The 27,567-nt window shown below is 62.8% G+C and overlaps 2 protein-coding genes, 1 long non-coding RNA gene and 1 pseudogene across 11 annotated transcripts in view; 3 read left to right on the forward strand and 1 right to left on the reverse strand.

Annotated features, from left to right (window-relative positions):
* RTEL1 (regulator of telomere elongation helicase 1) overlaps positions 1–25,780 on the forward strand; it is a 31,011-nt gene extending 5,231 nt beyond the window's left edge. The window contains exons 7-35 of one of the 9 annotated variants that reach the window (XM_023519849.1): positions 1,418–1,493; positions 2,099–2,183; positions 4,541–4,606; positions 5,198–5,348; positions 11,952–11,990; positions 12,058–12,136; positions 13,051–13,148; positions 13,574–13,629; positions 16,238–16,312; positions 16,429–16,510; positions 18,480–18,612; positions 18,707–18,820; positions 18,907–18,947; positions 19,121–19,206; positions 19,364–19,441; positions 19,723–19,800; positions 20,245–20,391; positions 20,463–20,578; positions 20,665–20,788; positions 20,879–21,026; positions 21,159–21,325; positions 21,816–21,911; positions 23,144–23,345; positions 23,486–23,626; positions 24,094–24,267; positions 24,436–24,669; positions 24,759–24,920; positions 25,193–25,293; positions 25,404–25,780. In XM_023519849.1, coding sequence (XP_023375617.1) covers positions 1,418–1,493; positions 2,099–2,183; positions 4,541–4,606; positions 5,198–5,348; positions 11,952–11,990; positions 12,058–12,136; positions 13,051–13,148; positions 13,574–13,629; positions 16,238–16,312; positions 16,429–16,510; positions 18,480–18,612; positions 18,707–18,820; positions 18,907–18,947; positions 19,121–19,206; positions 19,364–19,441; positions 19,723–19,800; positions 20,245–20,391; positions 20,463–20,578; positions 20,665–20,788; positions 20,879–21,026; positions 21,159–21,325; positions 21,816–21,911; positions 23,144–23,345; positions 23,486–23,626; positions 24,094–24,267; positions 24,436–24,669; positions 24,759–24,920; positions 25,193–25,293; positions 25,404–25,487 — 3,233 coding nt within the window. In that variant the 3' untranslated portion in view covers positions 25,488–25,780. Of the gene's footprint in view, positions 1–1,417; positions 1,494–2,098; positions 2,184–2,215; positions 4,419–4,540; positions 4,607–5,197; positions 5,349–11,951; positions 11,991–12,057; positions 12,137–13,050; positions 13,149–13,573; positions 13,630–16,237; positions 16,313–16,428; positions 16,511–18,479; positions 18,613–18,706; positions 18,821–18,906; positions 18,948–19,120; positions 19,207–19,363; positions 19,442–19,722; positions 19,801–20,244; positions 20,392–20,462; positions 20,579–20,664; positions 20,789–20,878; positions 21,027–21,158; positions 21,326–21,815; positions 21,912–23,143; positions 23,346–23,485; positions 23,627–24,093; positions 24,268–24,435; positions 24,670–24,758; positions 24,921–25,192; positions 25,294–25,403 lie in introns of those variants that run through there. The other 8 variants (XM_023519851.1, XM_023519853.1, XM_023519850.1 and 5 more) reach the window with 8 other exon arrangements.
* LOC111728945 lies at positions 9,583–11,399 on the forward strand. The gene is made up of 2 exons (XR_002776015.1): positions 9,583–9,783; positions 10,244–11,399. It is a non-coding gene; the product is annotated as an uncharacterized LOC111728945 (long non-coding RNA).
* Positions 13,928–14,046, reverse strand: LOC111728951 (annotated as a pseudogene).
* Positions 25,781–25,948: 168 nt separating the features above from the next.
* TNFRSF6B (TNF receptor superfamily member 6b) overlaps positions 25,949–27,567 on the forward strand; it is a 3,504-nt gene continuing 1,885 nt past the window's right edge. The window contains exons 1-3 of the mRNA XM_011374149.2: positions 25,949–26,758; positions 26,858–27,061; positions 27,481–27,563. Coding sequence (XP_011372451.1) covers positions 26,341–26,758; positions 26,858–27,061; positions 27,481–27,563 — 705 coding nt within the window. The 5' untranslated portion in view covers positions 25,949–26,340. The remainder of the gene's footprint in view (positions 26,759–26,857; positions 27,062–27,480; positions 27,564–27,567) is intronic.

Below are 27,567 nucleotides of genomic sequence, written 5' to 3' on the forward strand. Positions count from 1 at the left end.
GGGTCAACTCAACCCCTCTGCTGGTCCAGCCCTTACCGACTGGCTCCCCACCTATACTGCCCTCACTCGCAGGGTCCCTTACCTGGTGGGTCCCTTGCTTGTACTGCTCTTCACCTATAGAGTCCCTCACCTCACTTGGAGGGTCCCTGAGCCGGGAGGCCAGGGAAGGGGTTGGAGCTGAGGGGAGCTTTCAGTTCACAGCAGAGGCGCTGCGGAAGCCAGTGCCCTCTAGCCCCCTGGGCTGCAGACCCCGTCCCCAGTGCCCCAGGCCCGTGTGGCAGAGCAGGGGAGGCTGTCCCAGACGGCCTGCTTGCTCTTTCCCGTTTCTGCCCAGTCCCTAAGCCACCTGCTCTGCTCTGGCTCTTGCTGCTTGGGCTGTTGGGGGATCTGCTCACTGTAAACCTGGGTGTCTTGCTGTGTCTCAGTTCCCCTGCCCCCCCCCCCCCGCCACATCGGATGGGAGGGTGATGTCTCCAGCAGCTGCCCAGCCCTCAGAGGGGAGTGAGGGGAGGGCAGGGACCCAGAACGGTCTGAGAGGAGAGGGCAGTTATATGGGAGGAAGGAGAGAGACATAGAGCTAGAACCTGCCTGGCCTAGGTCCTTGGGAGCCAGCCCACCAGCAGCGTCTCCACACCAGGCAGCCCTTGGGGGCCCTTCTTGCTGCAGCCCCTCCCCCTCAGCTCCTGGCTAGCTGCACAGCATATAGATTGGCTGCTCAGTTGCTAGCTGATCAGTTGCTATGGCACTGCTGAGTGGATGGCTCTTCCCCCTCCCCTCAACTGCTGTCTCTGGGCACTTTAGGGTTGGGTCACCGCTGAGGGCCCATTGTATTCTGGCCTCTGCACTTTAAGGCTGGGCCTGGCGCCTGCCACACTGGGGCCGGAGCCGGGGCGGTCTCCACATGAAGCTGCCTTGAGACCCTCTGGGCTGCTTGTCAGAGGGGGGCCCCCAGTCCTGCCCCACAGGGTGTGGGCCTTGGAGTTGCTGGGTTAGAGCAGCTCCCAGCAGCTTCTCTTGGCCCAGCTGGGGGCCTGCGCCCCTTCTTGAGAAGGAGCCCTGGGGTGCTTGGACCTGGGCAGACACACAGGACAGACACCTGTGTCCTTGGGAGCATCGGGGCAGCAGTGACAGACTAAGCAGCTCCCCTTGGTCCCCGTGGTCCCTCGGCCCTCCTGGCAGCCGCCTTCTGGGTACAGAGCAGGGTGCCCTCGGGGTCACTTTAGGTTTGGAGCCCTCCCTTGAGACCCACAGGACAGGGATTCTGTCTGATGGGTCCCCAAGGGGCTGGGTGCCCCAGTTCTGCCCTACTCTCCACATAGGGTCTCAGGGTGTTTGTGACCTACCGCGTGCTGCGTCCCTGGGGTCTGGGGGACTCAGTGGGCCAGAGGCATGTGCTGACCTCCGCCTGTGCCCCCAGAGAAGAGCCTGGAGCAGGAGCTGGCCACCCCCATCCTGGACATCGAGGACTTGGTCAAAAGTGGCAACAAGCACAGGTGAGACCCTGCAAGGCTGCTCTCCCTGTCCTAGGCCTGTTCTCCCGTGACTCGCGGGGGCACATTTTTTTCCCTTTGTTCGCCTTTTTTAACCATGGAACTAATAGATGTTCTGTGTGGAAAAGCGTGAGTGGGCCTGAGGACCAGAGAGCGAGAGGGGACCCGCGCTCCGTCCCGCCCCCTGCCCCCCGCAGGCGGCGGCTGTGTGAGGCGGACGCTCGCTGGCGACCTCTCAGAGCATCGGGGCTTCAAATTGTGACGCGTCGTTTCTGCCCATCTCACTGACCTGCCCGGGAACGGGTGGGGTTTTGGTTTGATGGGCTTTTAGTAGGTGAGCCACTCACAGCATCGAACACCGGTGGCGTGAACGGCAGTGCAGCAGACCCCGGGGCTGGCCCTAGGCTCCAGCTCCCGTCCGAGCCCCTGCGCATGATGCAGCAGAGGAGGCCGCGTTTGGCCTGCTGGGGGCCGTGGCCCGCTGTCAGTGCCGCTGTCAGTGCCACACGGCTGGAGCGCCTGCTCCCGCCTCAGCTTGCGGGAGCACCACCGGGGCGCTGGCAGCTGCTGCGCGCTGGCTCACGGCGCCCTCTCTCGGTGCTGCCCAGGCTGTGCCCATACTACCTGGCCCGGAACCTGAAGCAGCAGGCCGACATCGTCTTCATGCCCTACAACTACCTGCTGGACGCCAAGGTGAGGCTTCTGCCTGCGTCACTGATGATCCCTGACGTCGGGTGTCGTGGGGTTGTGAGGGCCGTCAGAGCTTCAGCTGATCCGGGTCCTGGGGTGAGACCCTCTCTTGGAGCAGCGGGCACACGTGGGGAGACCGCCCCCCTCAATGGTCAGAGCTCGGAGCCCACAGGAGTGGGGGGCGGGCTGGTGGCACTGATGAAGCCGCATCGTGTGGCTGCTGCTGGGCTGGCCCTGCCCCTGTCCTGGCAGCTGTGAGCCTGGCTCTCTGGTCAGACACTGAGGCGGCCCAGGGAGTGGCTGGTGGCGAGGCCTCAGGATACATGCATACGTGCCTGTGTCACCCTCCCATTCTCATGCAGGGGTGTCCCCTTGCCCGATTCAGTGGCTCGCACTTCAGGTAACGACAACCTGCAGACGTCCCCCGTCTGGGGTTCAGGTTGATTGAGCCGCCGGGCTGGGCATGGGTCTGGGTGCTGGGAGGCAGCAGGGAGCAAAATGAGCATCGTGTGTGGAGCTTTACTTCCGGCGGGGTAGACCGCAGGGCTCAGCCTGAGCCGGCAGGACCTGAGGGCTAGAGGGTGTCAGCATGGGGCGAGGCGGTGCCAGCACCAGCAGGGCGGCCCTGGGCCGGTGAGCCACGGAGGAGTGGTGGGCACCCTGATGCCTGGAACCCTGCCTAGAGTGCGTGGCTAAAGCAGGGGGTGGCGGGGTGCAGGAGCCCGCTGGGGGCCCGGCTCTGGCACCGAGAGCCTGCCATTGGCGAGCAGGCGCATGTGATGCTCCCAAACCTCACTTTCAAGCTGGCTGCTCGGGCCCGGGCCCGGGCCCCAGCTCGGAGCAGTTGTATCAGAACTGACCAGCTGCTTCCAGGAACTCAAGGAGAGGCAGAGGGTCACAGAGCCGGACAGCGTCGACAGAGAAGAGCAGGTGGGCAGCTTACTCCTAATGGCGAGACTCACCGCAGAGCCCGGAAACTTGGTGTGGCGAGTCCAGGACGGGCCACTTGCGGGCACTTGGTGTTCGACAGACTTGCCCGGTATTTTGGTGGGAAAGGCGAGGCGCTTCGTGCTGTCCACAGTGGTACTGGAGTAGCTGGATGTCTGTGTGAGAGGAAGTGGGCCTCGGCCAGCACTTCCGGCACGTCACGGGGAACAAACATGGACACAAGAGCTGCAAGGCCAGGACGCCTTTGAGAGGACCTGGCAGGGGCAGGCCGGGATCGCTTGGCCACACAGGACACTCGCCGCAAAGGAAAAAGTCGAACTGTTCTTCGCACTTTAAAGCCTCGCGTGCTTGGAGGAGTAAGGAGAGTCGAGCATATCGGAAGGCGAGTCACAGGGAGGAGAGCGCTCCTGGCACACCTGTCTTCAGAGGGCCGCGCTCGAGGCGCGCAGCGCTCTCGGCACTCGACAGAAGCCCAGCCAGCCGTTGGACGAGGCCCGAACAGACGCCCACGTCATGGAAGGGGCCAGCCGAGTCAGCCACGCGCAGAAAACGTTTAGCAGATGCAGATGAAACGCCCGGGCTGATGGCGCCGTGTCCCACCGGCGTGGCTGAATTTAAGACCTAAGCTGAGTGCCGTGGGTGAGGACGGGGCACCCCGGAGGTTCACCGTCACAGTGGGGAGGAATGGCACCCTACCCTGGAAAAGCCACGGCATTCTGGAGCTTTCACAATCACCAAAGCCAGGAGACAACCGTGTCCATCGACAGGCGATGTCCCTGAAACAGCCACATGCTGGTCTTGGGAGTCTGTGCTCACACGGGAGCCCCGGCGGGCTGGCTTTGTCCCAGTCTGCCAGCACGGCAGACTCGGTGTCTGCTCGCAGGAAGCTGGTCGGAGGTCGTGTGGCAGGGATGTTGTCTCCTGCTTTGGGTGGTGGCTGCGCGGTGCACACGGGTCTCAGAACTCAGCTGCACACTTAAAACGGGCACTTTATTTGTGAAGATTAAAATTCAAATTAAGTTGATGACGAGAAGTACAGGTACCAGACCCGCCCTGAGATCACCGCCCTCACACCCTGGGAGTTAAACCTCCTCTCCAGGCGTGCGCCGGGCAGAGGGCGCTGGTCTTTCTGTGGCTGTGCAGCGTGTCGTGGCAAGGGGCCACGGGCTTGCTCCTTCGTGCCGTGCAAGTGTCACCAGGATGGACGTGGGTGGGCAGTGCCCGGCGACCGTGGCCGTGGTCAGGAGACGGCCTGTCCCCACATCCTCTGGCGGTGTGGGACTCGCTCAGGTGGGGAGTGCCTCCCCGAACCTCTCCCTGCCGGCCGCGTGCCTTGGTCTCCCCGTCCGCGGGCTCCGTGGGGGCGGCGGCTCCCCGGCACTGCAGCCCCGCTCCCTTCCCTCTTGCTGTAGAGTCGCCGGGCACACAGCATCGACCTGAAGGGGACAGTCGTGATCTTCGATGAAGCTCACAATGTGGTGAGTGTCGGGGCGGCCGTCCTGAGGCCTACCTCCTGCCCACCTCCCTGTGGAGAGCAGTGCAGACCTTTCTGTCCCAACTGCTGTGGCCCCGGCTCTCAAGGCCAAGCAAATCTAGATGTCACCGGCATGCCCTGCCCCACCGTTCACGTGGCCTCTGTGGGCGCCCCGTATTTCCAGGAATGGCAGCCTTGACCAGGGCACTGAAGGCAGGCCACTTGGGGCAGCCGCACATGCTCTGGAGCCTGGGGCGGCTGTGCGAGAGCTTGGCGTCCTGAGTTGGTGGCGGCCATCCCCAGCCCCCACTCGGTTCCAGGCACTTGTGAGGGATGATGGGCCCGGTGGGCCAGAGCTGGCTTTTGAGAGCAGCTAGAAATCTTGAGGTTTTAATGGGCAGTTTTCATTTATGGCGTTGTTGGCAGCTCAAGCAAAGTGGTGTTCCAACACCAGTCTGGGTCAGGTGGCCATCTTGGGGCCCATTTGTCACTTGGCCGTAAAGGCCGTGGGGCGGGGCCTGAGAACACTCCGCTTCCTTCATCTCCTGCATCCCAGCCCCCCGCGCCCCGTAACACGGTGTGCTTGCGCTCTCAGGAGAAGATGTGTGAGGAGTCGGCGTCGTTTGACCTGACCCCCCATGACGTGGCTTCCGGACTGGACATCATAGACCAGGTTTTGGAGGAGCGGACCAAGGCGGCACAGCACGGCGAGCTGCACCTGGCGTTCGGTGTGGAGTCTAGCGCAGGTGAGCTTCCGGGCGGGACGCGCAGACGGCGAGAGCGGGCCTGTCCTGGAGGCCGAGTCGGCGCAGGGCCCTTTCTCGTTGGTGTTCGAGGACAATGTCAGCTTCTTCAAGAGGCTTCTCAGGGCCTCGCAGACCAGAGGGTGGGTACCGCCCAGTCAGTCATTCTGGCGTTTTCCGAAGACCTTCCTTTTCTAGCCAGCATGTACTTTCCCTGTACTGTATAAAAGGAAAACAAACGTGTTAACCACAGAAACACTTCACTGACCTATGAGCACCGTCCACACGGAGCCCCCCACAGACTTCTGCCCGGCGTTTCCTCAGGGGGCGCAGTGGCCACGCAGAAACCTGGTGGGCGTGGTTCGGCCACCCACTTGGTCTCTGCTGGCGGCTGGCGAGGGTCTGGACTTGCTCAGCCAGAGCCCTCTGTGGGGCGGGTTCCCGGCGGCGGCTGCAGGTTGCTGGCATGCATCGTCGGCTGTGTCCCTCGGCGTGCGGCTCAGGCACGTGTGGTCTCATGTCCCCGTCTTCTCACAGTCACAGACATGGACAGACTTCGGAGAGCAGGGCCCCCCGCCGGCTCCCTCTTTGCCCCCCTTGCCCAGGCGCCGCCTTCTGACCTCGCGTGGGTCTCTGGCTCCCTTTGACCCACTCATTCGTAAATGGCATTTGTTTGTTTAGCACGGAAGTTGTCAAATGTTTTGCCTTCAGGATGCTTTAAATTCTTGAAACTCACTGAACTTGTTTTATGTAGGTTACATCTATCGGTAATCACTGAATTAGCAATGAAAACAAAGTTTTTAAAGATATAGTTATTCACTTAAATAATAAATTGTTACATGTTACTTAAGTTTCCTAGGGCTGCTGAGTGGTGTAAAGTGACAGAAACTGATCCTTTCACAGTTCTGGGGCCAGAAGTCTGAGATCCAGGTGTGGGCAGAGCTGGCTCCTTCGGGCCTGTGGTCCAGGCCTCTCTCTCAGCTTCTGGCAGCTGCTGGCGGTCCTTAGCTTGTAGACGCATCACTCCAGTCTCTGCTCCATCTTCACGTGGTCTCACCTTAGTGTCTGTGTCACTGGGCTGGGGCCCATCCTGGTCCTCTGTGACCTCATCTTTACTCGGTCACATCTGCAGAAACCCCGTTTCCAAGTAAGATCTCATTCACAGGTGTAAGAATCGACTGCAAGCGTATCTTTTTGGAGGATGCAATTCAATCTATAACAAACTAACATAAGTAACGTTTTTCTTGAAAAATAACTTATAACTTAAAAATTAGACGAGTAGCATTGTTTTACAGTTTTGCAAATCTCTTTCCTACCTGGCTTATTGGCAGACAGATCTTACACTTTCTGCTTTTGATCTGATGAGGCATCACCTTCACGTACTGGTCCCAGTTCCTACCGCTGCTGCGACAAATCACCACAGACTCGGTGGCTGGAAGCAACGCAGCCTTGGCATCTGACAGTTGTTAGAAGTGCGAAGTAGGTCGGCAGGGCTGCCCTCCTTCTGGGGACTCTGGGAGGATCCTGTTCCAGCTTCCAGAGGCACCGCATCCTTGGCTCGTGGCCTCGTGTCACTTGGATACCTGCTCCGTTCGTTGTCCTGTCTCTGACTCGGACCTCTTGCCTTCCTCCTGTAAGGACCTGTGATGGCATTTGGGGCCCAGCTGGGTGATCAGGCTCACCTCCCATCTCAAGATCCTTAACGTCATGACGACTGCGAAGTCCCTTTTGCCACAGAAGATGATATACTCGCAGATAACGAGGATGAGGGTATGGACATGTCAGGGTCACCGTCAGCCTCCCCGACTCAGCCTCTGGAAAATGGGAAAAGGCAAATAGCACACTGTCACTGCTGTTTAGCAGTAGTGACACCACGAAAATAGGTTTGGCCTTACAGTATCCTGACAGGTGTCAGGGCCCCGGTCCCTTAGCCACGCCTGACGAGCTGCCGTTTATGTAACCAGCTCCCCATGGCAGGAATTTCTAAGAGCTGCATCCAACACTGGGATACATGTGTCTGGGTAAACAGGTGGGTGTTTTTCTAGGACGTTACCTAGAAGCGGCTATCTGGGCCATTGGTTGTGCACCTTAAACCTCGTTATTCTAAAGTTGCGTTTTGTGTTAAGAGTCACGTGTTCTTCGGGGCTGCTTTCCTCGCGGCCCGGCCGCCATGCAGTGTGCAGAGCGTTGATTTTCCTGTGTCGGCGCTGCCACTCTGTCGGGCCGTTACCGTGCGCTGCATCCGTCCCTGCTCGGCTGTCTCCCCCGGGGCCGCACGCGGTGGCTCCGCCCCGCGTTCCAGACCGCACGCTCGCTCCCCAGTCCTTCTCTCTGTTCTTCTTTGACTTAAAAAAATTCCCCCTTCACCTCCTTTTTTTAAAATTGAGGTAAAATTGGCACACGAGTTTCAGACGTGCCACACAACGATTCAACATTTGTCCCCCCCCTTTCCTCTAAGGCAGCGGTCCCGACCTTTTTGGCACCAGGGACCGGGGCTGCTGTGAGAATCTAGTGCTGAGGATCTGAGGCGGAGCCGAGGCAGTGATGCCAGCTCTGGGGAGCGCCGCAAACACAGACGAAGCTTCGCTCACCAGTCACCTGCTACGTGGCCCGCTCCCTGACGGCGTCGGGGCCCCCTTGCCTAAGGCACCATTGGCGTCACATATTCGCTTCTGTGCTCTTTCTAATGCAACTCTTTTGAAATGAGTTTTGTTTTCTAGTTCCGTTCAAGTTCCGTCACTTCATTTCTGAGTTTTTGGAAGTCGATCTGTGTGGCGGTTTCGGGTCTCGTATCGTGTTCTAAACGCTCGTTTGGTTTTTCTGAGCACCGTTTTCAAGCAGTGTCAAGCAGACAGGTCTTTGCTGGTAGAACTCCGGCTCATCCTCCCCAGGCTCATCCCCGCCAGGCTCCCGCTAGCCAGCGCCCTGTCCCATGTCACGGGTCCCCCTCCACGAGGACAGGCGGTCTTGCTCTGCACTCTCCAGGGACGCCCCCTTCCCTGTGTCCGGCGTGTTTCCTGGGAACAGGGATGTTCTCCTGTGGCCAGTGCAGGACACAGGTGGGCGGTCGCCAACGCTGCGCTCCTGTCTGATGGCGGAGCGCATCTGAGGCTTCCAGCTGCCCTTGTCACCACCCAGAACCCCGCCAGCGGGACGTCCCGGCCCGGAAACCGAGCGCTGTCCTGTGTCTGCTCTCTGGGGTGTGATCTGTCTGGACAGTGGCTCAGGTGCCATCTTTCACAGCCTGGATATTCTTGATGAGGAGTCGTGATCACGTTGAGTGGCCTGCAACTTGGATGTGTCTGCTGCGTCCTGATGATTCGATGTGGGTTACGCGTTGGGGGCAGGAATACACCAGAAGCGATGTACGCACAGCCCATCATGTTGCAAGGCTCAGCTCTTGTCTGTCGCATTGTTGGTGACACTAACTTTATCACTGGGTAAGTGGTGGCGTACCTGGTTTTCTGCTGCGTGTAATTCTTGAGTAATGAATTAATGATTACTGTGACGTTTGCAAAATGGTGAGTCTTCTTGTCCCTTCATGCCTTCCGTTTCTGAGTCGGGATTTCCTTGTGGGGGTGCTCTCTGGCTTGCCAGACTGGCATGGGCACAGTGCTCACGCCTGCAGCTCCGGTCCGGTGCGCCGCCCCGCTTAGCCGGTGCCCTCCCCACGGCTGTAGCCCCGTTCTGGGTGCTGAGAACGCAGCTTCCATTGGGCTCAGTGTTCTACTTACTTATTCGATCCTCAAATACCCAGACAGTTGTTCAGAATCACTAACCCACCCATTCGAAGTGCAAGTCCACTCACTGGAGTTAGATGTTGGTCCACATCCCTTTTGTCCTGAGCCTGAGAGCACGTAGTCAGAAGACATTATTCAAAAGTTTCTTGGGTCATTTCCTCTCGCTTCACTGTGGTTATAGCATTAACTTTAGGCTAATCTGTTTCTGTTTTTCTCCATTCACGTTGATTTTATTACTACTGAGCGTGTGTGTGCGCGCACATGCGCGCGTGCGTGCGTGTGTGGTTCCAGAGGTCTGAGTCGCAGTGTGCTGGAGAGAAGTGTCTTGCTAGTCTCTGGCTCATTCTCTGCTTTCGCAGCTGTGTCTCGTTGACTTTCTTCTTTTGGTTTCTCTTCCCTTGTTTTTTTTACTCTCTCCTTTCCCGCACTTTGCACGTTCTTGTTTGTCCTTCCCTGTTTGCCGCCTCGTGTGTTCTGGGAATGCCTCCCTGGAGAGACGTCCTGTTCTTTCTCCAGCTGCCGGCCTCCCTCCTCTGGGTCCCCTGTGTATCCCACTGTTTTTATGGCGTTTGGGTTGTTTCCAGAATTTTGCAACCACAAACAATGCGGTAATGAGTAACCTAGGGTGTGCGTACTTGCGTCATGCTTGAGGTATTTCTTCAGGGTGAATTCCCAGAAGTGGGGCTGTGGGTCAGCAGGTAAGCGCGTGTCGGCCGCCGTTAGTAGTGCAGACGCCTTGTCGTGGCAGCAGGGAGCCAGTGTGCGTGCCCGCCAGTAGTGGGCGCCAGTGTCTGTCTTGGCGGCCGTGCCACCGGAACGTCATGCCAGGCTCTTTAATTCTTGCCGCTTTGACAGACGAGAAATGGATGTGTGTGTAATTCTGATTTGCTTTTCTCGTACAAGTGAAACGGAACCTCTTCAGTCGTGCGAAGGCCTTTTCTTTTGATAAGAGCCATCCTGATGAGTGCGAAGTAGATGTTTTCACCTAGTGTCCTTTTCTGTCCCAGGACACCAGTCGTCACCTCTTGTCGCCTGCTCTAGTCTGTGACAGTTTCTCGGACCTCCTTGTTTTTGAGAACCGTGACGGGTTGGAGGGGGAGTGGTTAGTTGTTTGTAGACTGTCCCTGAATTGGGGTTTGTCTGATGCTTTCCTTATAGAGTTCCTGGGGTTGTGGGATTCAGGAAGAGCACAGATGCAAGGTGCCCTTTTCGTCACGTCCCATCAAGTGTCCAGACTGTCACTTCAGCAGGATTTATGATGCTGGTTTCGACTTGGTCGCCTGGCTGAGGCCATCTTCGTCAGGCTCTCCGCACGGCTCCCTTTCTCCTGCTCTGCACGGCGTCCTCTTGGGAGGAGGCCGAAGGAGCGGGGTCACCCACCTCGGTGTCCGTCCCTGTGACTGTGCACGAGGCAGTGGTTTCTTGGAAATGACACCAACAGCACAGACACCAAAAGGAGAAACAGATGAATTGGACATCGTCAAAACTAACAACTTCTGTGCTTCAGAGGACACCGTCTGGAAAGCAAAGAGACAGCGCGCAGAGCGAGGGGGATTTTTACCATCCGCACGTCTGTTAAGGGCTATGTATTTAACATATGTAAGAAACTCTTACAGCTCTGCACAGAGACAGCCCAGGTAAACCGGGCGAAGGGCATGAGCAGACACGTCTTCAGGGGAGACGCGCAGACAGCGGTGCGCACGAGACGACGTGGCGTTGGTTGTCAGGGAGGCGCGAGTCCATACCACGGGGATGCACCACTTTACACTCGGGGGGACGGCTGCGGTTAGTACGAGGAGCAGTGACAAGTGCTGGCGGAGACGTGGGACAGTCAGCCCCTCCCTGCTGCGTCACCGCCAGAGACAGAGCAGCGTGGCCGCTGCGGAGGACAGGCGGTCCCTCGCCGAGCTGCGTGTGAGTGGCTCCGTGCCAGCGCACAGCCCCACCTTCTTGGTGCTGCTGGCCTCAAGGCCATGCGAGGCGCCAGCAGTCGGCTTCGTCCGTCCGGCCTCATCCTGGCCGCACCCGGTCAGGCGGCCACGCCCGGTCAGGCGGCCGCGCCCGTCGGCTAGACTCAGTGGCCGGTGTGCTTTCTGACCAGGAGGAGTGGTGGCTGGTTCTCTCTGTCTGACGTACCGTCGTCTCGCCGGGTGCCTGGGCCCGTGCATCCGGGCCTCGCAGGGCGGGGACGTGCTGACTGTTCAGTTGGTCAGCAGGACTGCGTTTATCAAGCCGCTCTTCGCCTCCCTTGCTGGTGGGAGCACCGTTCCTACAGGAAAGAGAATAAATGCTGAATGTTTTCCCCTTTGCTTTCCCAGTTTTCAAATTTGGAGGTTTTAATTTGTTCCCAACTTATTATTGGTCCCTCGTGACCCTCGGGAGGGGAGCGGTGTTTACTGTCATCCATGGGCACGTGTGTCTAAACACAGGTGATGCTTTCGGTCTGTCGTTAAGTCACGTCGTGATTGAACTCAGCGGTCCCGTCTTCTGATGTCCTCACACGGGCTCCTCTGTCCTTCTGGCCCCAGTAGTCATCGACAGGAGTCACGACGCCCCACCTCACCCGAGCTTTTCCTGCCCCTGACTGGAGTCAGCCGTGCCTCTGAGGAGTCCTGGTCGCTCTTAATGGGAGATGGCGTCTCAAGACCCACAGTGGGGGCACTGGGACGCTCTTTGTTGCTGGGTCACTCACTGTCTCAGGCGAGACACCCCATGAGCTCATACTGCTGCTTCCAGTTCGCGTCCGGCTGTGAGGACCAGAGCCTCTTTTCTCCTGTGTCCCACCCTTCGTACCGGCCCCTGCGCCGAGACATAGCTGGTCCACAGGAATGACGCAGACTGTGTCTGCTGCCTTTGTCTCTCCCAGGGCTGAACATGGAGCTGGAAGACGTCGCCAAGCTGAAGAGTAAGTGCCGTCCGCCCGCCCTGGTGTGGCTGGGGGGGGCTGTCCCTGACCGCCCCTCGCCCCGCAGTGATCCTGCTTCGTCTGGAGGGGGCCATTGATGCTGTCGAGCTGCCTGGAGACGACAGAGGTGTCACCAAGCCGGGGAGGTGAGGGACCGGGAGGTGGCCCCTTGCCCCCAGGCCTTGGGTGGTGAGTGGTGGGGCTCGGTCCCGGCAGCGTTCCTCCAGCCTGGGTTGCCGAGTGGGTGTCGCAGGCTTTATGTGCCAGCGAGGTCTGTTCTGGTTCCGGAGGCCCAAGAGGGCCACCGACCGCATGCAGGGAGGACCGTATGCACGAGCTCCTGGCCCTGCGGGCCCGAGTCTCCTGCTCTGCGTCCGCGCCTCTGGTGCTCAGCCACCTTGCAGTGCCTTTTAGAACGAGAGAGACACCTGCTTCCAAGCATGCTTTCTGTTGGGACGAGAGCGCGATCACCCTGTGGCTTCTAGTGGGCCCAGAGTGTTCTGAACGGTCCCCAGGCGCTGGCCTTCTCAGCAGCCCAGGGCAATGGGGTGCATTTCCCATAGGCAGGTGCTGGGTAGTGGTCTGGGGCTGCTTGTACCTCCTTGCTACAAGCTGCTGGCAGCGCTGGGATCCAGGCCCAGGTTGTCGAGGGTTGGAATGTTGTGAAATGTTCTGGAGTGCCGGGCTGCCTGCTTGCTCTACTGTGCTCAGACCCTCGCAGGGCCCCTTGTTGCCTCCCAGGTGAACCGAGCCCCTCAGCCTTCCCTGCCCCGCCACAGCGCCCAGACCTGGCTTCCCTCCAGAGCTGCTCTCTGGGGGCGCTGCCCAGAGCCACCACCTCAGGGAGGCCCTCATGAGCAGGTGTTGGCACCTCATTTGGGACCCGAGCCCTGGGATGCCATGGTCTCCCTCCCCACCAGGGCTCCTGAGGGTAGAGGCCTGTCGCTTCCGTGGGCTCAGAGCTTGTTTCTGAGTGAGGAGAACTCGGGAAGCCGTTGGCCGTGGGGCTCCCTGAGCGCGGCCGGGCTCTGTGGGGCCTGAGCCTCCTCTCTCCCCACAGCTTCATCTTTGAGCTGTTTGCCGAGGCCCAGATCACGTCTCAGACCAAGGCCTGCATCCTGGACTCTCTGGACCAGATCATCCAGCATCTGGCAGGACGTGAGTCCCCGCCCCGCCTGCGCCCGCCTGGCACTCCTCTGCCCTTGGCTTGAGGTCGCAGGCTGCTGCCTGCGCTGAGTGGGGCTCGAGCTCCCTTCCTGTCAGCACTGGTGCCATGTGAGCGCCGTGCTCTGTGCAGCATGGCCTGGCGTCCCCGTCCCCAGTCAGCTCTCTTGAGGAGTGGGAGGGGCCCGGGCGGGTCACTGAGCTGTTCACTGCTGGGCTCGGGTGGTGGGAGGCAGCGGGTGGCAGCACCACCTTACCGACCTTGGCCTGCTGGGCTTCCGGAGACGTGCAGGCAAGGGCCAGCCCGCTGCCCATGAGGGTGTGCCCCGTGGCCACACAGGCGAGGTCGAGCTTGGCGCCATCCGGCCGGCTCGTGGCTCCTGGTCAGACGGAGGGTTCAGCAGCCGCTGCTCCCACAGGTGCAGGGCTGTTCAGCAACACGGCAGGGCTGCAGAAGCTGTCAGACATCATCCAGGTAGGATGGGCTTGTGACCAGGACAGGACGCCCCGTTTCCTGGTCGAGGTGGGGGGCGTCGTGCTGCTGCGTGTGTCCCGAGTGAAGGCTGCAGGGCAGGGGTGAGGCGCCCGCCCTGCGTGCTTCCTCTCTGCAGCCTCGGGCTCTTTCTGGAGTTTCTGGAGGCGGGTGCAGCCAGCCGCCGGCGCCTTTTCTCGAGTCTTTTCCTTTTTTCTTTTTTAGGCGAGGCGACCCTTGGTTGACCTCACAGATTGCAAGGATCTTGTCAGCTTACAATCCCTTATTTTTTATTTTTTTCCTCCTACAGCATCTGGTCTTCCTAGGTGGTCTCCCATTTAAGGACTAACCAGGCCCGACCCTGCTTAGCTTCCGAGATCAGACGGGGTCGGGCTTGTTCAGGGGGTCATGGCCGTAGACTCGAGTCTTTTCCTGAAGCGACTTCTCAGAAGGAAGTTGTAGCATGGGTGGGGCGGGGGGTGCTCTGTCCCCCAGCCCCGTGTCTGGCTATGTCAGAGAGGCACTCAGTTAGATGTGGGGTGATGATGTTCAGGCAACGCCTGTGATCCCAGCTAGGGCCTATGGGGCTGGAGGTCAGAGTCAGTGGATGTGGTCCCCAAGTCCCCCGCCTCCACACTGGGCCAGACCAGCCTCTCTCTGGGCACCACTTTAGGATGGGGTGGGAGCCCCTCATCTGCCACATGCAGATCCCTGGCCAGGCAACCCGTCATGCCTCAGGGCTGCTGGACACGGCCGCTTCCTGTCCCGTGTGTCCAGCTGTCCTCAGGTGCAGCTGAGCCGCTTCCTCAGCTCAGATGGATGACCCAGAGCCCACTTTCCCTCAGCTGAGTGGCCTCCCCCTCACCTCAATGGGCTCTTCTGTAGAAGACCCTCAGTGGCCATTAGTCCTTGGAAAGCCCTGAGCACAGGGGTCCCCCCCCGCCCCGGACACTGCTTATGGAGGAGATTTTTCCCCCTGCAGACTCTGGAGCCCAAACCGCTTAGCCATAGGCTTGGAGTTTCCTTTGGCAGCTGCTCTGAGTAGCCTGTGGTGGAGGAGTCAGTGTCCCCTGCCTGCTCAGGGTAGCCTGCCGTGATATGCATGCTGTCTTTCCAACTGGAGGTGTGACTAGCAGGTGCTCATCCCACACCTGGTTCCTGAGTACCTGTGGTGCCAGCCCAGGCTTTCCCCCGATGTGGGTGTGCTGGGCGGGCACGGACAGGGTCACAGGACATGCCGCTGGCCTCAGCGGGGCAGAGGGCTGGCCAGACAGGCAGCCTGTGGACACACGAGCAGGACGCACCTCTTCACACCCTCACGGTTTGTACCAGACAGAAGGTCTAAAACTGACCCAGCTGGGGACTGGACTAGGCCAGCCTCGAGAGGGACGGCAGGCAGTGAGAGGGGGACGCCTGGGACGGTGTGACATCTGCTGACCTGTGGAACCAGCCCCGACGGGATGCTGGCGGTCCCTGGGGCTGTGGGAGGCCCAGACGCCACCACGCATGGCCCTACCGCAGGCCCAGTGAGCATCAGGCAAGACAGGGTGGCCCTGAGCCACGTGGACAGGCCGCACACAGCCCAGACGGGCAGCCATGCAGAGTGGAAGGGGTCGTGTAGCCCTGGGAGCTGGTGAGGAGCAGGCGAGGGAGATGGAGGCGACAGCAGAGCCAGGTGCCATGGGCAGGTCGCCACCGGGCGAGGGAGCTGGCCATGGTCTAGAGCTGCCCACTGTCCCTTGAGGTGTGAAGTCGGCGCCTTGGCTGCCGACTGCTCAGGGCTGCATTGGGCTCGGGGGGACGTCGGGTGTGCTTTCCGTGTCCGCAGGCGCGCTGTTGGTACGACGTGAGGCCAGGCTTTGGCACTCCGGACAGTGACACCGGCTTCGGGCGCCTCGCCGTGGGTGCTTCGCCCTCGCGGACGGCACCGTGCAGCCGCGCTCTGGGCAGCTCTGACACGAAGCGCCTGTGTGTGCCTGGCCCTCTGCTTCGCTTTCCCACTGATGGGGTCTCGGGGTCTTCCCAGCTGTGCCCCTAGGTCCTGCGTCCCTTTAGCCACTTGTGTTCTCCGGTTCACGTTTCCGTTGTCTGGCGCTTGTCCCCCGGGTGCCTCGCGGTTTATTCGGTGTTCCTTTGCCGGGTGTCTTGCGTGTGTTTGGCTAGTCACAGTTCCATCCAAATCACCTTTCCCTGAGTCACTTCCTGTCGCTGGCTCGTAGGCCTTCATCCGTCCGGGTGCTAGCTGTGGCCCGCGCGCTCCGTCCACGGAGCCTCTGTCTTCTCTGTGTCTACGGAGGACTCGGTGGCGTAGGCTCCCTGTTCTCAGCTCACACCCCCTTCTCCCAGCCCCCACCCCAGGCCCTGGAGTGAGGGCGGAGGGTGGGCTGCCCCCTGGGCCTGCGGAGGAGGGGGTCATGGCGGGGAAGGGGGAAGGCAGGTGTGAACTGCTGCCCCTCAGCCTGGGGTCTCGAGCCAGGGATGCTGTGGGGCGAAGGCAGGGGCAGGTGACGACGATGCCCTGAGCCACGTCAGGCCTGCCGTGCCTGGGGACTGCTCAGCAGGAGCGTCGCCTCTGGTGTGCCTGCTGACTCGTCCTCCACCTGCCTTCCAGATCGTGTTCAGTGCGGACCCTGCCGAGGGCGGCCTGGGCTCCACGGTGGCACCGGGGGTCTCTCAGTCCTACAAGGTGGGGCCGCCTCCAGGGGGGGCTCCGGGCAGGGCCTCAGTCCTATGAGGTGGGGGCCGCCTCTGGGGGGGCGCTCCGGGCCGGGCCTCAGGGCGCCTGTCCATCCCACCCTGCAGGTGCACATTCACCCTGACACCAGTCACTGGAGGACGGCTCCGCGGTCAGATGCCTGGAACAGCACCGCGGCCAGGAAACCAGGTGTGGCCTGGGGGGCAGGCCACGTTCCTCTGCACGGCCGCGTGAGGCGCCGCGTCCAGCTGCGGGGCTCCTGGTCACTGCTGGTCCAGGCCAGCCTGGGTCCAGACCTCCTTACGTGACCATCCTCCCCGACTCAGGAGCTGTCAGAGTAGAACGGCCTCGCAATCAGCCAGCATGGATGGCACAGGGCCTGCCGGGTCACTGGCCGGGTGTCCACCAAGCTGGGGCACAGCCGGGCCTTCTGCACTGCTGGGGACGTTTCCAGAAAAGGTTGTCAGACCTCCCGACAGCATACATGGAGGCCCAAAGGCCCCGCTTCACGCCACCAGCATGGTGGACAGATGGGGACAGGCTCGGGCCAAGGTCACTCGCCAGGCCTCTGGGTCGTGTCCGAGGCGTCTTCGGCCTTCGGTGCTGGCCCTGTCCTGCCCTTTCCACAGTAGCTTCACCCGCTGCCCTGTGTCCTGGGCCTGGGGTTTCTGGGGACGCTCAGGGTAGGGCTTGTGCCAGGGACACTGTGGCTCTTGGTGTGGGGCTGGCCTGTCCCGGTCCCAGCACGTGTTTCCATGGTGTCCAGTCCTGGCCAGTGTCCCAGCCGCCCTTTGGGACTTGGTCTTTGGGTTTCGTAGCCTGACAGGTCCAGGGTGATGACACTCTGCGTCCCATCCGCTCCTCAGTGCAGCTGGCGGCCCACCAGTGCCCACCTGCGCTCTGGGCCCAGCCCCCAGCCCTGCTGGCCTGTTTCGCTCCAGACTCTCCAGCCGGCAGTCCCTCTTTAAGCTGTGCCCTTCCGGGGGCTGCCCACCTACCATCCGGCGGGGCCGAGCAGGACAAAGGGCTGGGAGTGTGGGCGAAGTCGGGGCCTAGTGAGGGGCCACGGCGTGGCCTTGGCGGGTGAGAGATGGGGAGACCGTGTGCCCCCCATGCGGCATTCGTGATCACGGGAGGCGGTCTGTACTGCGAGCCAGGGCCTGACACCTCCCTCCACATCTGCCAGCTCTCCCCACAGGGCCGACCGTTAGTGCTGGTAGGCTATGCAGGTGCCAAGGGCAGGGGCGTGGTCACCCGTATTCCACGTACCCCGAGAGCATGTGAATTCTCAGAAACAGCTTCTCCCTGGGTCAGGCATTCATAGGAAATGAGTTCATCTCCGGCGTTGCTGAGAAGCTGGGAGTGGGGTGGGGCCGGGCCGGCCTGGGACAGAAGCGGGACAGAAGCAGGCCTGCGGCAGAGCTGCTCCCCGAGCCCCTCCTACGTCACACCTGTCTTTGCTGTTGCAAGGCTGGCCCAGGACAATGCAGGGCCGCTTCCACCAGCCCTACCTCCCGGTCACAGGGCAGATCCCATCTTGAAAGAGGAAGAGGCTTGTTCGTTCTTGGAACTGTCTGCTGACCTGTGACCTAATGTCGGCTTTAGTCATATTGGAAGTCATTCCACTTGTGTTATTTTAATTCCCGAGCTTCCGGAGCCTGTAGGGAGTGAGTGGGTGGCAGGCATGTCTACTGTGGTCCCCTCCCCAGGTGGCCTGGCGCTCAGGAACTGCGACTCCTGAGGACCTGGGCCTTGGGGGTGGTGACAGCACTGCTGGTTTTGCCCCCCAGAACCTGGGCCGGTGCTCTCTCTGCAAGCCCGACATCGCCTGCTCCCTTCCTGGGGAGCGCGGTGGTGGCCTCTGCCTGCTCCGAGCCTTGAGCCACACAGCAGTCTCTGTGGATGTCTGGGGTTGGGGTCGGCTGGCCTCTTTGGAGGTGACCCCAGTGTCTGCCCCCCAGGGGCTTTTCTGGGTCTGCTCTCTGCCCCCGGACCCCCGAGGGAGGGCCCCAGCTCGCACAGGGCTCAGGGACGCCCCCTTGGTCGGGCTTGTGCGCGTGGCTGTGGGGCGCAGTGCTGCCCATGGAAGAGAGACGCGAGGATGGCAGTCAGGGGCCGCCTTGGGGGCCACCTGTCACAGCCTGCCACTCCCCCGCAGGGAAGGTGCTCAGTTACTGGTGCTTCAGCCCCGGCTACAGCATGCACGAGCTGGTCCGCCAGGGCGTCCGCACACTCATCCTCACCAGCGGCACACTGGCCCCCGTGTCCTCCTTCGCCCTGGAGATGCAGATGTAAGGCTGCCCCGTGCCCTGGGGTGGGAGGGGCCCAAAGCCAGCCCCCAGCGCTGGGGTTCAGGATCTCATGGGGGCCACCCGCTGCCTCCAGCCCTTTCCCAGTCTCTTTGGAAAACCCACACGTCATCGACAAGCACCAGATCTGGGTGGGGATTGTCCCCAAAGGACCCGACGGAACCCAGCTGAGCTCTGCCTTTGACAAAAGGTAGGGGGCCTGACGCCCAGGAGGCGGGTGGGCGGGCCGGCCGAGTGCTGGGACCCCCGTGGCAGCTGCCTCCTGGCTTTGCGCAGGTTCTCTGACGAGTGCTTGTCCTCCTTGGGGAAGGCTCTAGGTGAGTGCCGGGGGAAGCCCTTGGCCCGGGCTGGCCTGTCCTGGGCCCCTACCCCATTCCGTGGTGACGGGGGAGCCCCGTCTCGCCCCTCCCCAGCCCTGCTCACTCTCCTGGGGCCGCTGGCGGGAGCCTCTGGGTGCCCCTCCCACTGACCGAGGCCGCTACATTTCCAGGCAACATCGCCCGCGTGGTCCCTCATGGGCTTCTGGTTTTCTTCCCCTCCTACCCCGTCATGGAGAAGAGCCTGGAATTCTGGCGGGTGCGTCCCCCTCTGTGTGTCCTGGAGGTGGGAGGGGAACCTCGAATGGCCTAGCGTATACCTTTGTCTGAGAAAGCAGAGGTGGTGCTGGTGCAGCCCAGGGACCACCAGATCTGATGGGTGTGACAGGTGTCCTCATCTCTGCCTCCTCCCACAGGCCCGTGACTTTGCCAGCAAACTGGAGGCCCTGAAGCCTTTGTTCGTGGAGCCGAGGAGCAAGGCTGGCTTCTCAGAGGTCTGAGCTCGCCGGGGGTCACTGCCCCCATAGCCACCATAGGCTGGCCACCATCTCTGCCAAATGGCTCTGCTGCCACCCCAGGTCCCTGTGTTTTCTGTGAAACACGGGCCAGGCTCTGCATAGTGGGTACAAGTCAGCCCGGGAACCGTGCCAGGAAGAAGGTGGCCCACTCGTTGGCTGGGACAGTCTTCCATCTCAGAGGATGAGGCCTGGGGTCTCACTCATGGGGGTGGGAGGGGCCAGGGCCTGAGCTCTGGGTGACCCACCTCTCCTTCCAGGTAATAGGTGCTTACTACACGAGCGTCATCCGCCCGGGGTCCCGTGGGGCCGCCTTCCTGGCTGTGTGCCGTGGGAAGGTAAGGCCCCAGGGGTCTGGGTCCCACACTGCCTGGTCCGTCTGCCCCTCCTAAGGGGGCTCATGACTCAAACCTGTGGGCTGCAAAGTGGGCCGGACGGGCCAGGCCCTCCGTTGGGCCCCAGGTCCAGCAAGCATGAGTTAGGAGAGCAGCGCTGCCCTGCCCCCCGCCCTGCTCGCCCCCCAGGGGTACTGGTGGGGGCCTCTGGATGCCCCTCCCTCCGACTGAGGCCGCTGTACTTCCAGGTGACATCGGGCTGGGCCCTAGCTGGGGTGGGCACTGGGCCCACTCCCAGGGCCGAGGACGTGGTCGCGGGGCTCTGGGGGCGCGGAGTCCAGCCAGGGCCTGGCCCGAGGTTGCAGCTCTCTCCCTGCACTGTCCACACCTGGGAAAGGTTTGCGGGCTCCTGTGGGACGGTGGGCGAAGACTTCACTCCTTCCTCAGGCCAGCGAGGGTCTGGACTTCGCAGACATGAATGGCCGCGGGGTGGTCGTCACGGGCCTCCCGTACCCCCCGCGCAAGGACCCGCGGGTCATCCTCAAGATGCAGTTCCTGGATGAGATGAAGGGCCGGAGTGAGGCCAAGGGCCAGGTGAGATGCCACAGGGCTGGGGGGTGGAGGGCAGGAAGGGCTAGGAGCCCCCGTGACTGAGCCCCCCGCAGTTCCTCTCCGGGCAAGACTGGTACCGGCAGCAGGCGTCCAGGGCTGTGAACCAGGCCATCGGGCGGGTCATCCGGCATCGCCACGACTATGGGGTTGTCCTCCTCTGTGACCACAGGTGCGGCCCCCCACCTGCATGGGACCCCTGCCTGGGAGGGGGTGGGGGGCAGGCGGGCTCCCGGGCTGAATGCCCCTCCCTGCTAGGTTCGCCTGTGCAGACGCCAGAGCCCAGCTGCCCTCCTGGGTGCGCCCCCACGTCAAAGTGTACGACCACTTCGGCCACGTCATCCGGGACGTGGCCCAGTTCTTCCGTGTCGCTCAGAAAACAGTGAGTCCCGAATGCCCAGGTGGCTGTGCCCTTACGCCCTCCCCAGGGGAAGGGCTGGATGGACCCCCCACCCACCTCGTGACTATCTAGATGCCGGCGCCAGCCCCCCTGGCTGCTGTCCCGAGCCTGGGCAAGGGCGAAGCTGCCGTCGTGGCGGCCTTGTCGCCCAGCCTCCTTTCTACAAGGAAAGCCAAGAGTCTGGATGTGCATGTCCCCAGCCTTCGGCGGAGACCCACAGGTGTGTATAGCCGGGTGACATGGCTGGCCAGGGGGCTGCTTGCAGAGGCTGGTGGCAAACTGGGCCTGATGACCAGAGCACCCAGCTGGGGGGACCTGACTTGCCCCCCACCCCACACTTGTGCTCCCCCAGGACCACCAGCCTCCGAGGACGCTGAGGGCAGCCTGTGTGTGGAGTATGAGCAGGAGGCGGTCCACGCCCAGCGGAGGCCCGGGGGGCTGCTGGCCGCGCTGGAACGCAGCGAGCAGCGAGCGGGGAGCCCTGGGGATGATGCCCTGCCCGGGCAGGACGAGGTACGGGTACGGGGCGTCTCCACATCACCCCGTAAATTCCCTTGTCGGCCAGCGGTTGGAGTTTCATACGTGCTTGGCACTGCTGTGAGCCTCACCCCCCAGCAGGTGCGCACCAACGCACCCCTGTGGCTGCTCTTTGGGTGGCCAGCTTGACACAGCTTGCTCAGAGCCCAGCCCAGAAGCCAGTAATTTCCAGTCTGACCTGGAGCTCCCCACTTCTTGCTGGTGGCATCCCCTCTCCCCTCCCTGACTGTCCTCTGGTCCCTGGAGGGAGCCCAGCTGCGTACAGCTGGTGTCTTGTTCCGTTGTCACCTGTCCCTTCGGTTAACTGTAAGACTGCCCGCACCTGCTTTTGAGCTTGGCCCCCAACAAGCCCCAAGGGAGGCAGTGGGGACTTAGGGAGGGGGCCCTCCTCCCCTCACCGTGGGCCCAGGAACGCACGGGGCTCTGGGGGTGCTGAGGGCGTCGGTCAGGACCATGGCTGTGTCACCCTCAGGCACAGTGCCGCTCTGCCTCGTCGGTCCCGGGGGAGAAGAGGCCCGCAGATGAGCAGAGAGGAGGCCGGAGGAAGGTCAGGCTGGTCAGCAGGCAGGTAGGCAAGCCGCCCACGGATGCAGCTGCGGCGTGCATAGCGCCCTGTGCCCTTGCCCACGGCCGGGGGCCCTGACTGAACAGGCCAGTAGGTGAGCCACCCACAGACCCGACCACGGTGTGTGCGGCCCGCCACGCCCTTGCCCCCGGCTGGTGGCCTTGACTGGGCAGGGCGAGGTGTGAGTACACCAAGCCAGTCTGTCATTTTAAGTCCTTTTGCTGTCCCGCCAGGGGGGCGGTCTCTGGAGGCCTCGGGGCTTGGCCTCTTTGCCGCCTGCCCGTGGGACACACACTTGGCAGAAAGGGTGGCGCGGCTGCTCCGAGGCCTGCCTGGTTCTGGCTGTGAGGTTTCTAGTGAGTTCAGACGTCCACCTTGGTTCTGACGGTCCCGAGACCAGCCCGCACCGGCACCAGCCTGCAGCCCCCTCAGTGCAGAGCGACACCCGGCACCTGCCTCGCTTCCCGCTGCACCCCCGGCTCCGGCCTGGCCCCCCACTATGAGGCCTGCAGTCGTGCAGCCAGATCTGGGCCGCTGGTTTTGGTCTCTCCTGAGCGAGCGCTTCGTGGGTGGCGGGGTCCGCACAGAGCCCTGGGCCCCTTCCACAGAAGCCTCCACCTGCCAGTGCGTGGGGTCAGGCTGCTCCCCTGGGCAGTGCCGGCCAGGGCTGGGCCCGAGGTGTCTGAATGTGGGCAGGGTCTGTGCTCCTAGCCTCACGCAGAAGCAGTTAAGACCCACTGATTGAGCCTGGGCGGCGAGGCCTCCAGACAGCCCTGCACTGCCTGTGTCTGCCCCGTTTCTGGGAAGAGGCCAGCACTGCCAGGGGCCAGACGCCGTCAGGAAGTGGGCGGGCAGCCAGGGGCCTGGCCTCCAAGGGGCGAGCTGGACAAGACTGGGAAGCCTGGGCCCCTCCTGCCTGCTTTCCAGCCTCCCTTGCTGAGGGTCCAGCATTAGCCCAGGGTGTGCAGCATGAACGGGCCCTGAGGTGCTGTCAGTCCCTGGGGTGCTGAGGTGTGTCTCTGGCTGTGAGCTGATGGCCCTCTGAGCCAAGGGCACAGGGAGCTTGTGGAAGGGTGGGGCCTGCACCCAGGGACACAAACTGCAGTTCACCCCTGTGCTACTCTTGGAGGGCCATTTTCCCCGCAGGTCCTTCCTGGCTGCCTCTGCTGGGATGGGACAGGGGTAGGCGGCATGCCTGACAGGGTGTCTGACGGGGCACTGGGCCATGTGTCCAGCAGGAGGGACCAGCATCCGGGGCGCAGGTATGCGGGGCCAAGCTCTTCATGGCGGCTGTGAAGCAGGCACTGAGCCGGGCCAGCTTCGAGTCCTTCACCCGGGCCCTGCAGGACTACAAGGGCTCCGACGACTTCCAGGCCCTGGTGGACCACCTCGGCCCCCTCTTTGCTGAGGACCCCAAGAAGCACAGCCTGCTCCGAGGTGCCCAGGGGTGGTGGCCATGGGGTAGAGGGGCCGCAGGGGGCCGCAGTTATCTCTGCTCCCTAGAAAAGGGACAGCGGGTGGCCCACAATTGCAGGGCCCCCGCTCTGGCATGGTGGCTGCAGCGTCCCTCCCAACAGGCTTCTACCGGTTCGTGCGGCCACACCACAAGCAGCAGTTTGAGGAGCTCTGCCTGCAAGTGACGGGCCAGGGCTGTGGCCACCTGCCCAAGCACAGCCTTCCCCTCGGGCAGCAGGTGCAGCCTGCCTCACCCCCTGACGGTGAGCGGGGCTTTTCCCGCTGGACTCTCAGACTTCCTCGAGGGTGGGGTGCACCCCGGGTCCTGGGGCAGGCCCTAGCGTGGTCTAGCTTCCCTGTTCCTGTGCGAGTCACTGCAGGGTACACCACGAGAGTGGAGCTCGGCCGTCCTCCACCTGGGGTCCCAGGGCCCTGTCGTTCCCCCATCTCTCCCTGGGGTGGGCCCTGCACCTGCCCAGCCAGGGAGCCTCTGCCTCCGTTACAGCTGTCACGGGGGGCCTGGCTCTGAGAAGATCCCCCACTGCCCCTGGGAGGGGCCTTTCCAGCCTGAGAGTCGCCCCTCCCCGTGTGGGGCTTCATGCCACTGGGGCGTGCCTCGCACCAGCCCCTCCCAGCAGTCAGCTGTTGGAGGGTGTGTGAGTCGGATCTGCTGGGTTCTGAGGAGGCTTGTGAGGCTGTCTCCCCTCAGACAGACCTGCCTCCTCCCCAGGGAGTGCTTCGAGCCCTTGGGACCAGTCGGGTGACTCCTCGGTCCCTGTTTCTTCAGGAAAGAGGGAGCTGGACCACAAGCTGACCCTGTCCCAGGGTGCGGCCAGGCAGCTGGACACCGGAGAGCACCTGAACCGGGGTGGGCCCCACCTGGTCTCGGGGCCACAACCTGAAGGTACCCAGTCTCTGAAGAGGCTTTGGACCAGAGCTGGAGCTCAGACCCCTGGAGGGGGGGTTTCCTTGGTTCTGCGCCCCAGGGCAAGGGAGGCTGTTGCGGAGGCGCTCCGGGCCCTCTGGGCCCCTGGACCCCAGTGCGGTCTGAGCCATGTCCTCTCCCCACCAGCAGGCCTTGAAAGCTGTCCGCAACAGGCGTCTGCAGTCCCTCCAGCAGAGGTGCGGGGCCAGCCTGCTGTGAGCGCCTACTTGGCTGACGCCCGCCGGGCCCTGGGGTCTGCAGGCTGCAGCCAGCTTCTGGCAGCACTGACCACCTACAAACGGGATGATGACTTCGAGAAGATGGTGGCTGTGTTGGCGGCGCTTACCACCGCGAGGCCAGAGGACTTGCCCCTGCTGCAGAGCAAGTGGCCAGCGGGTGCTTGGGGGCGGGCAGAGGGCAGCGGGGGCAGCGGGGGCAGTGGGGCCGGGCCTGAGCTCTGCTGTCTGCAGGATTCGGCATGTTCGTGCGTCCACCCCACAAGCAGCGCTTCCGGCAGCTGTGTGCAGACCTGAGCGGCTGGCCCGCCCCGGGCATCGGCACCAAGCCACTGGGACCCCAGGAGGGGAGCCCCACCGTGCCTCCCAAACCCACCCCTGGGGCACTCAGGCCAGGTAGGGTGCCCCGCCCTGTCACACCTGGAGCCCCACGTAGCTCTGGTAGGGGTGGGTAGCAGAGCTGAGCCAGGCACTCAGACTCACTGCTGTGTCCAGTCCCCTCATGAGAGACCAGAGGTGATCCAGAGCAAGGTGTCCTTCCTCAGACAGACAGCGGACTCCAAGTGCCCCTCTGGGACACACGCAGTCCCAGTGTGGCCGGTCTTCCAGAAGGGGGAGGCAGCCCCAGCAGCAGGCCTGTGGCGCTCACAGCGGCCCCCTTGCCGCAGGCCTGGCGTGCCCCAGCTGCAGGGCGGAGGACGCGGTCCCCTTCCAGTGCCCCTCCTGTGACTTCCACTGCTGCCGGGCCTGCTGGCAACAACACCTCCAGGTCGGACCCCAGGGATTCAGCTGCCTGGTGTCACTGCACACGCTGGGCGAAGGGCCAGGGCAGTCAGCGGTGCCTAGCAGGTGTGTCCAGCGCCTTCTTTGTCTTCACAGGCCTCTAGAAGGACGTGCCCGGCCTGCTGTGCCGCCGTCAGGAAGCAGAGTGTCACACAGGTGTTCTGGCCAGAGCCCCAGTGAACACGGGAGCCCTGCAGGCTGCGGGGTCTGACCAGACACTTGCCTGTCGGCTGGGAGTGGGCCAGCCAAGAGCCCCGCCACCAGGGAGGCTGGTCCAGTGTGCCCGGGGCCTAGGACTGCGCCCTTGGGGTCAGGGGTCTGCCTGCGCGTGCTTCCCCACAACTCCCGGGCTTGCGGCTTGTGGGTGCACCCTGGGAGAAGGGAAATTTCTGGGACCTGCGCCTGAGCGGTGGGCCTGCTCTCACTTGGGAGGACGCTCTCTAATAAAGCCATTGGCACTACTGGGGCACTGACCATGTGGCCTGGGCTCGGTAGTAGGGCTTGGTAGATGGTACCAGGAAGGAAGGACGGGGGTGTCTGTGCAGGTTCCCCCTTTCACCTCGTCCCACGAGAGGGCATCCTGAGCGCCTTGTCTCAATTTGGTTCAGCCTGTGTCATTGCATCTGGACAGGAAGCTATGGTGACACCAGAGGGAAAGGAGTCTGCCCCCCCACCCCCGGGCCACTTCAGCGCACCGCCTGGTCTGGTCACTGGGTCCTGAGTGCAGGCCCTCACAGGACTGTGCCCGGCACTGGGCATAGGCACCAGAGGGCTGACGCCAGGCTGGGTGGGGACTGTTGACGCTTCCCAAAACCGGCTCAGAGCATGGCCCCCTAAAGGTCGTCGGCCCCTCCCCTAGGGCGTGGCAGGGAGGCCCATATAGGAGGAGGCTGGGCTGGAGCCGGGCATGCGCGCTGGCGGTCGGTCGCAGGTAGGGCGGTCGGGGCAAGCGCCCAGGCGGGTGGTGCAAGGCTGCAGCGGGGTCCGGTGTCTCCGCTGAGTCTGGGGGACCGACCCCGCTCCAGGAAGGACCATGAGGGCGCCGGAGAGGCCGCCCCTGGCCCCGCCGTGGGCTCTGCCTGCCCTGCTCCTGGCTCTGGCTGTTCGCGGGACGGCAGCGGGCGCGCCCACCTACCGGTGGCGGGACAGGGACACGCGGGAGTGGCTGGAGTGCAGCCAGTGCCCCCCGGGCACCTTTGTGCAGCGGCCCTGTGGCCGGGACAGCCCCACTGCGTGCAGCGCGTGCCCACAGCGCCACTACACACAGTTCTGGAACTACCTGGAGCGCTGCCGCTACTGCAACGTCATCTGCGGGGAGCGCGAGGAGGAGGCGCAGCCCTGCACCGCCACCCACAACCGCGCCTGCCGCTGCCGCACCGGCCACTTTGCGCACGCAGGCTTCTGTCTAGAGCACGCGCCCTGCCCGCCTGGCACCGGCGTGGTCGCCCCTGGTGGGTGTCAGTCTCCCGGTGGGCGGCGCTGGGCTGGGACTCCAGCCGCTACTGAGGACACCCAACTCCCCTTGACCCCATCCTCTCCGTCGTCCCCAGGCACCCCCAGCCAGAACACGCAGTGCCAGCCGTGTCCCCCGGGCACCTTCTCAGCCAGCAGCTCCAGCTCAGAGCGGTGCCAGCCCCACCGCAACTGCACGGCTCTGGGCCTGGCCCTCAACGTGCCAGGCTCCTCCTCCCACGACGCCCTCTGCACCAGCTGCAGGGGCTTCCCGCTCAGCAGGCCGGAGCCGGGGGGCCCAGGTGAGATGGGACTGGAGGGCGACGGGATCAGCCTGAGTCCAAGCTTCAGCGGGTGTCTGGGTAGGGCCGCCGGAAGTGTTGTGGGGTCCGGGGGACCCCGGAGCCCCATCGGTAGCCCCGGGAGTGAGGCGGCGCTCATGAGTGCTCTGTGCTGAGAACTTACTACCTAGCCTGACACCCGGATATTGGGAAACTGAAACCTGAGAATTTAAACTTGCTTGAGGTCACAGCAGTGAAGTGGCAGATTGCCAGAGTGTCGCATCTCTCCCCTGGGGCTGGTGAAATCCGGGCAGGTCACTCCCAGGTGTTAGCACAGGGTGCTCTCCACTTCGTTGTGTGGCCAGCTGGGGCGAGGGTAGGGGGAAGGGGTGGCCCTGTGTCCGCTGAGCCCCAGCAGCCCTCGCCCTGACTCTTTGCAGAGACCGAGGAGTGTGAACGCGCCCTCATCAACTTCGTGGCTTTCCAGGACATCCCTTTCAGGAAGCTCCTGCGACTGCAGCAGGCCC

The sequence above is a fragment of the Pteropus vampyrus genome, unplaced genomic scaffold, assembly GCF_000151845.1.
Source record: "Pteropus vampyrus isolate Shadow unplaced genomic scaffold, Pvam_2.0 Scaffold239, whole genome shotgun sequence".
Classification (NCBI taxonomy): Eukaryota; Metazoa; Chordata; class Mammalia; order Chiroptera; family Pteropodidae; genus Pteropus; species Pteropus vampyrus.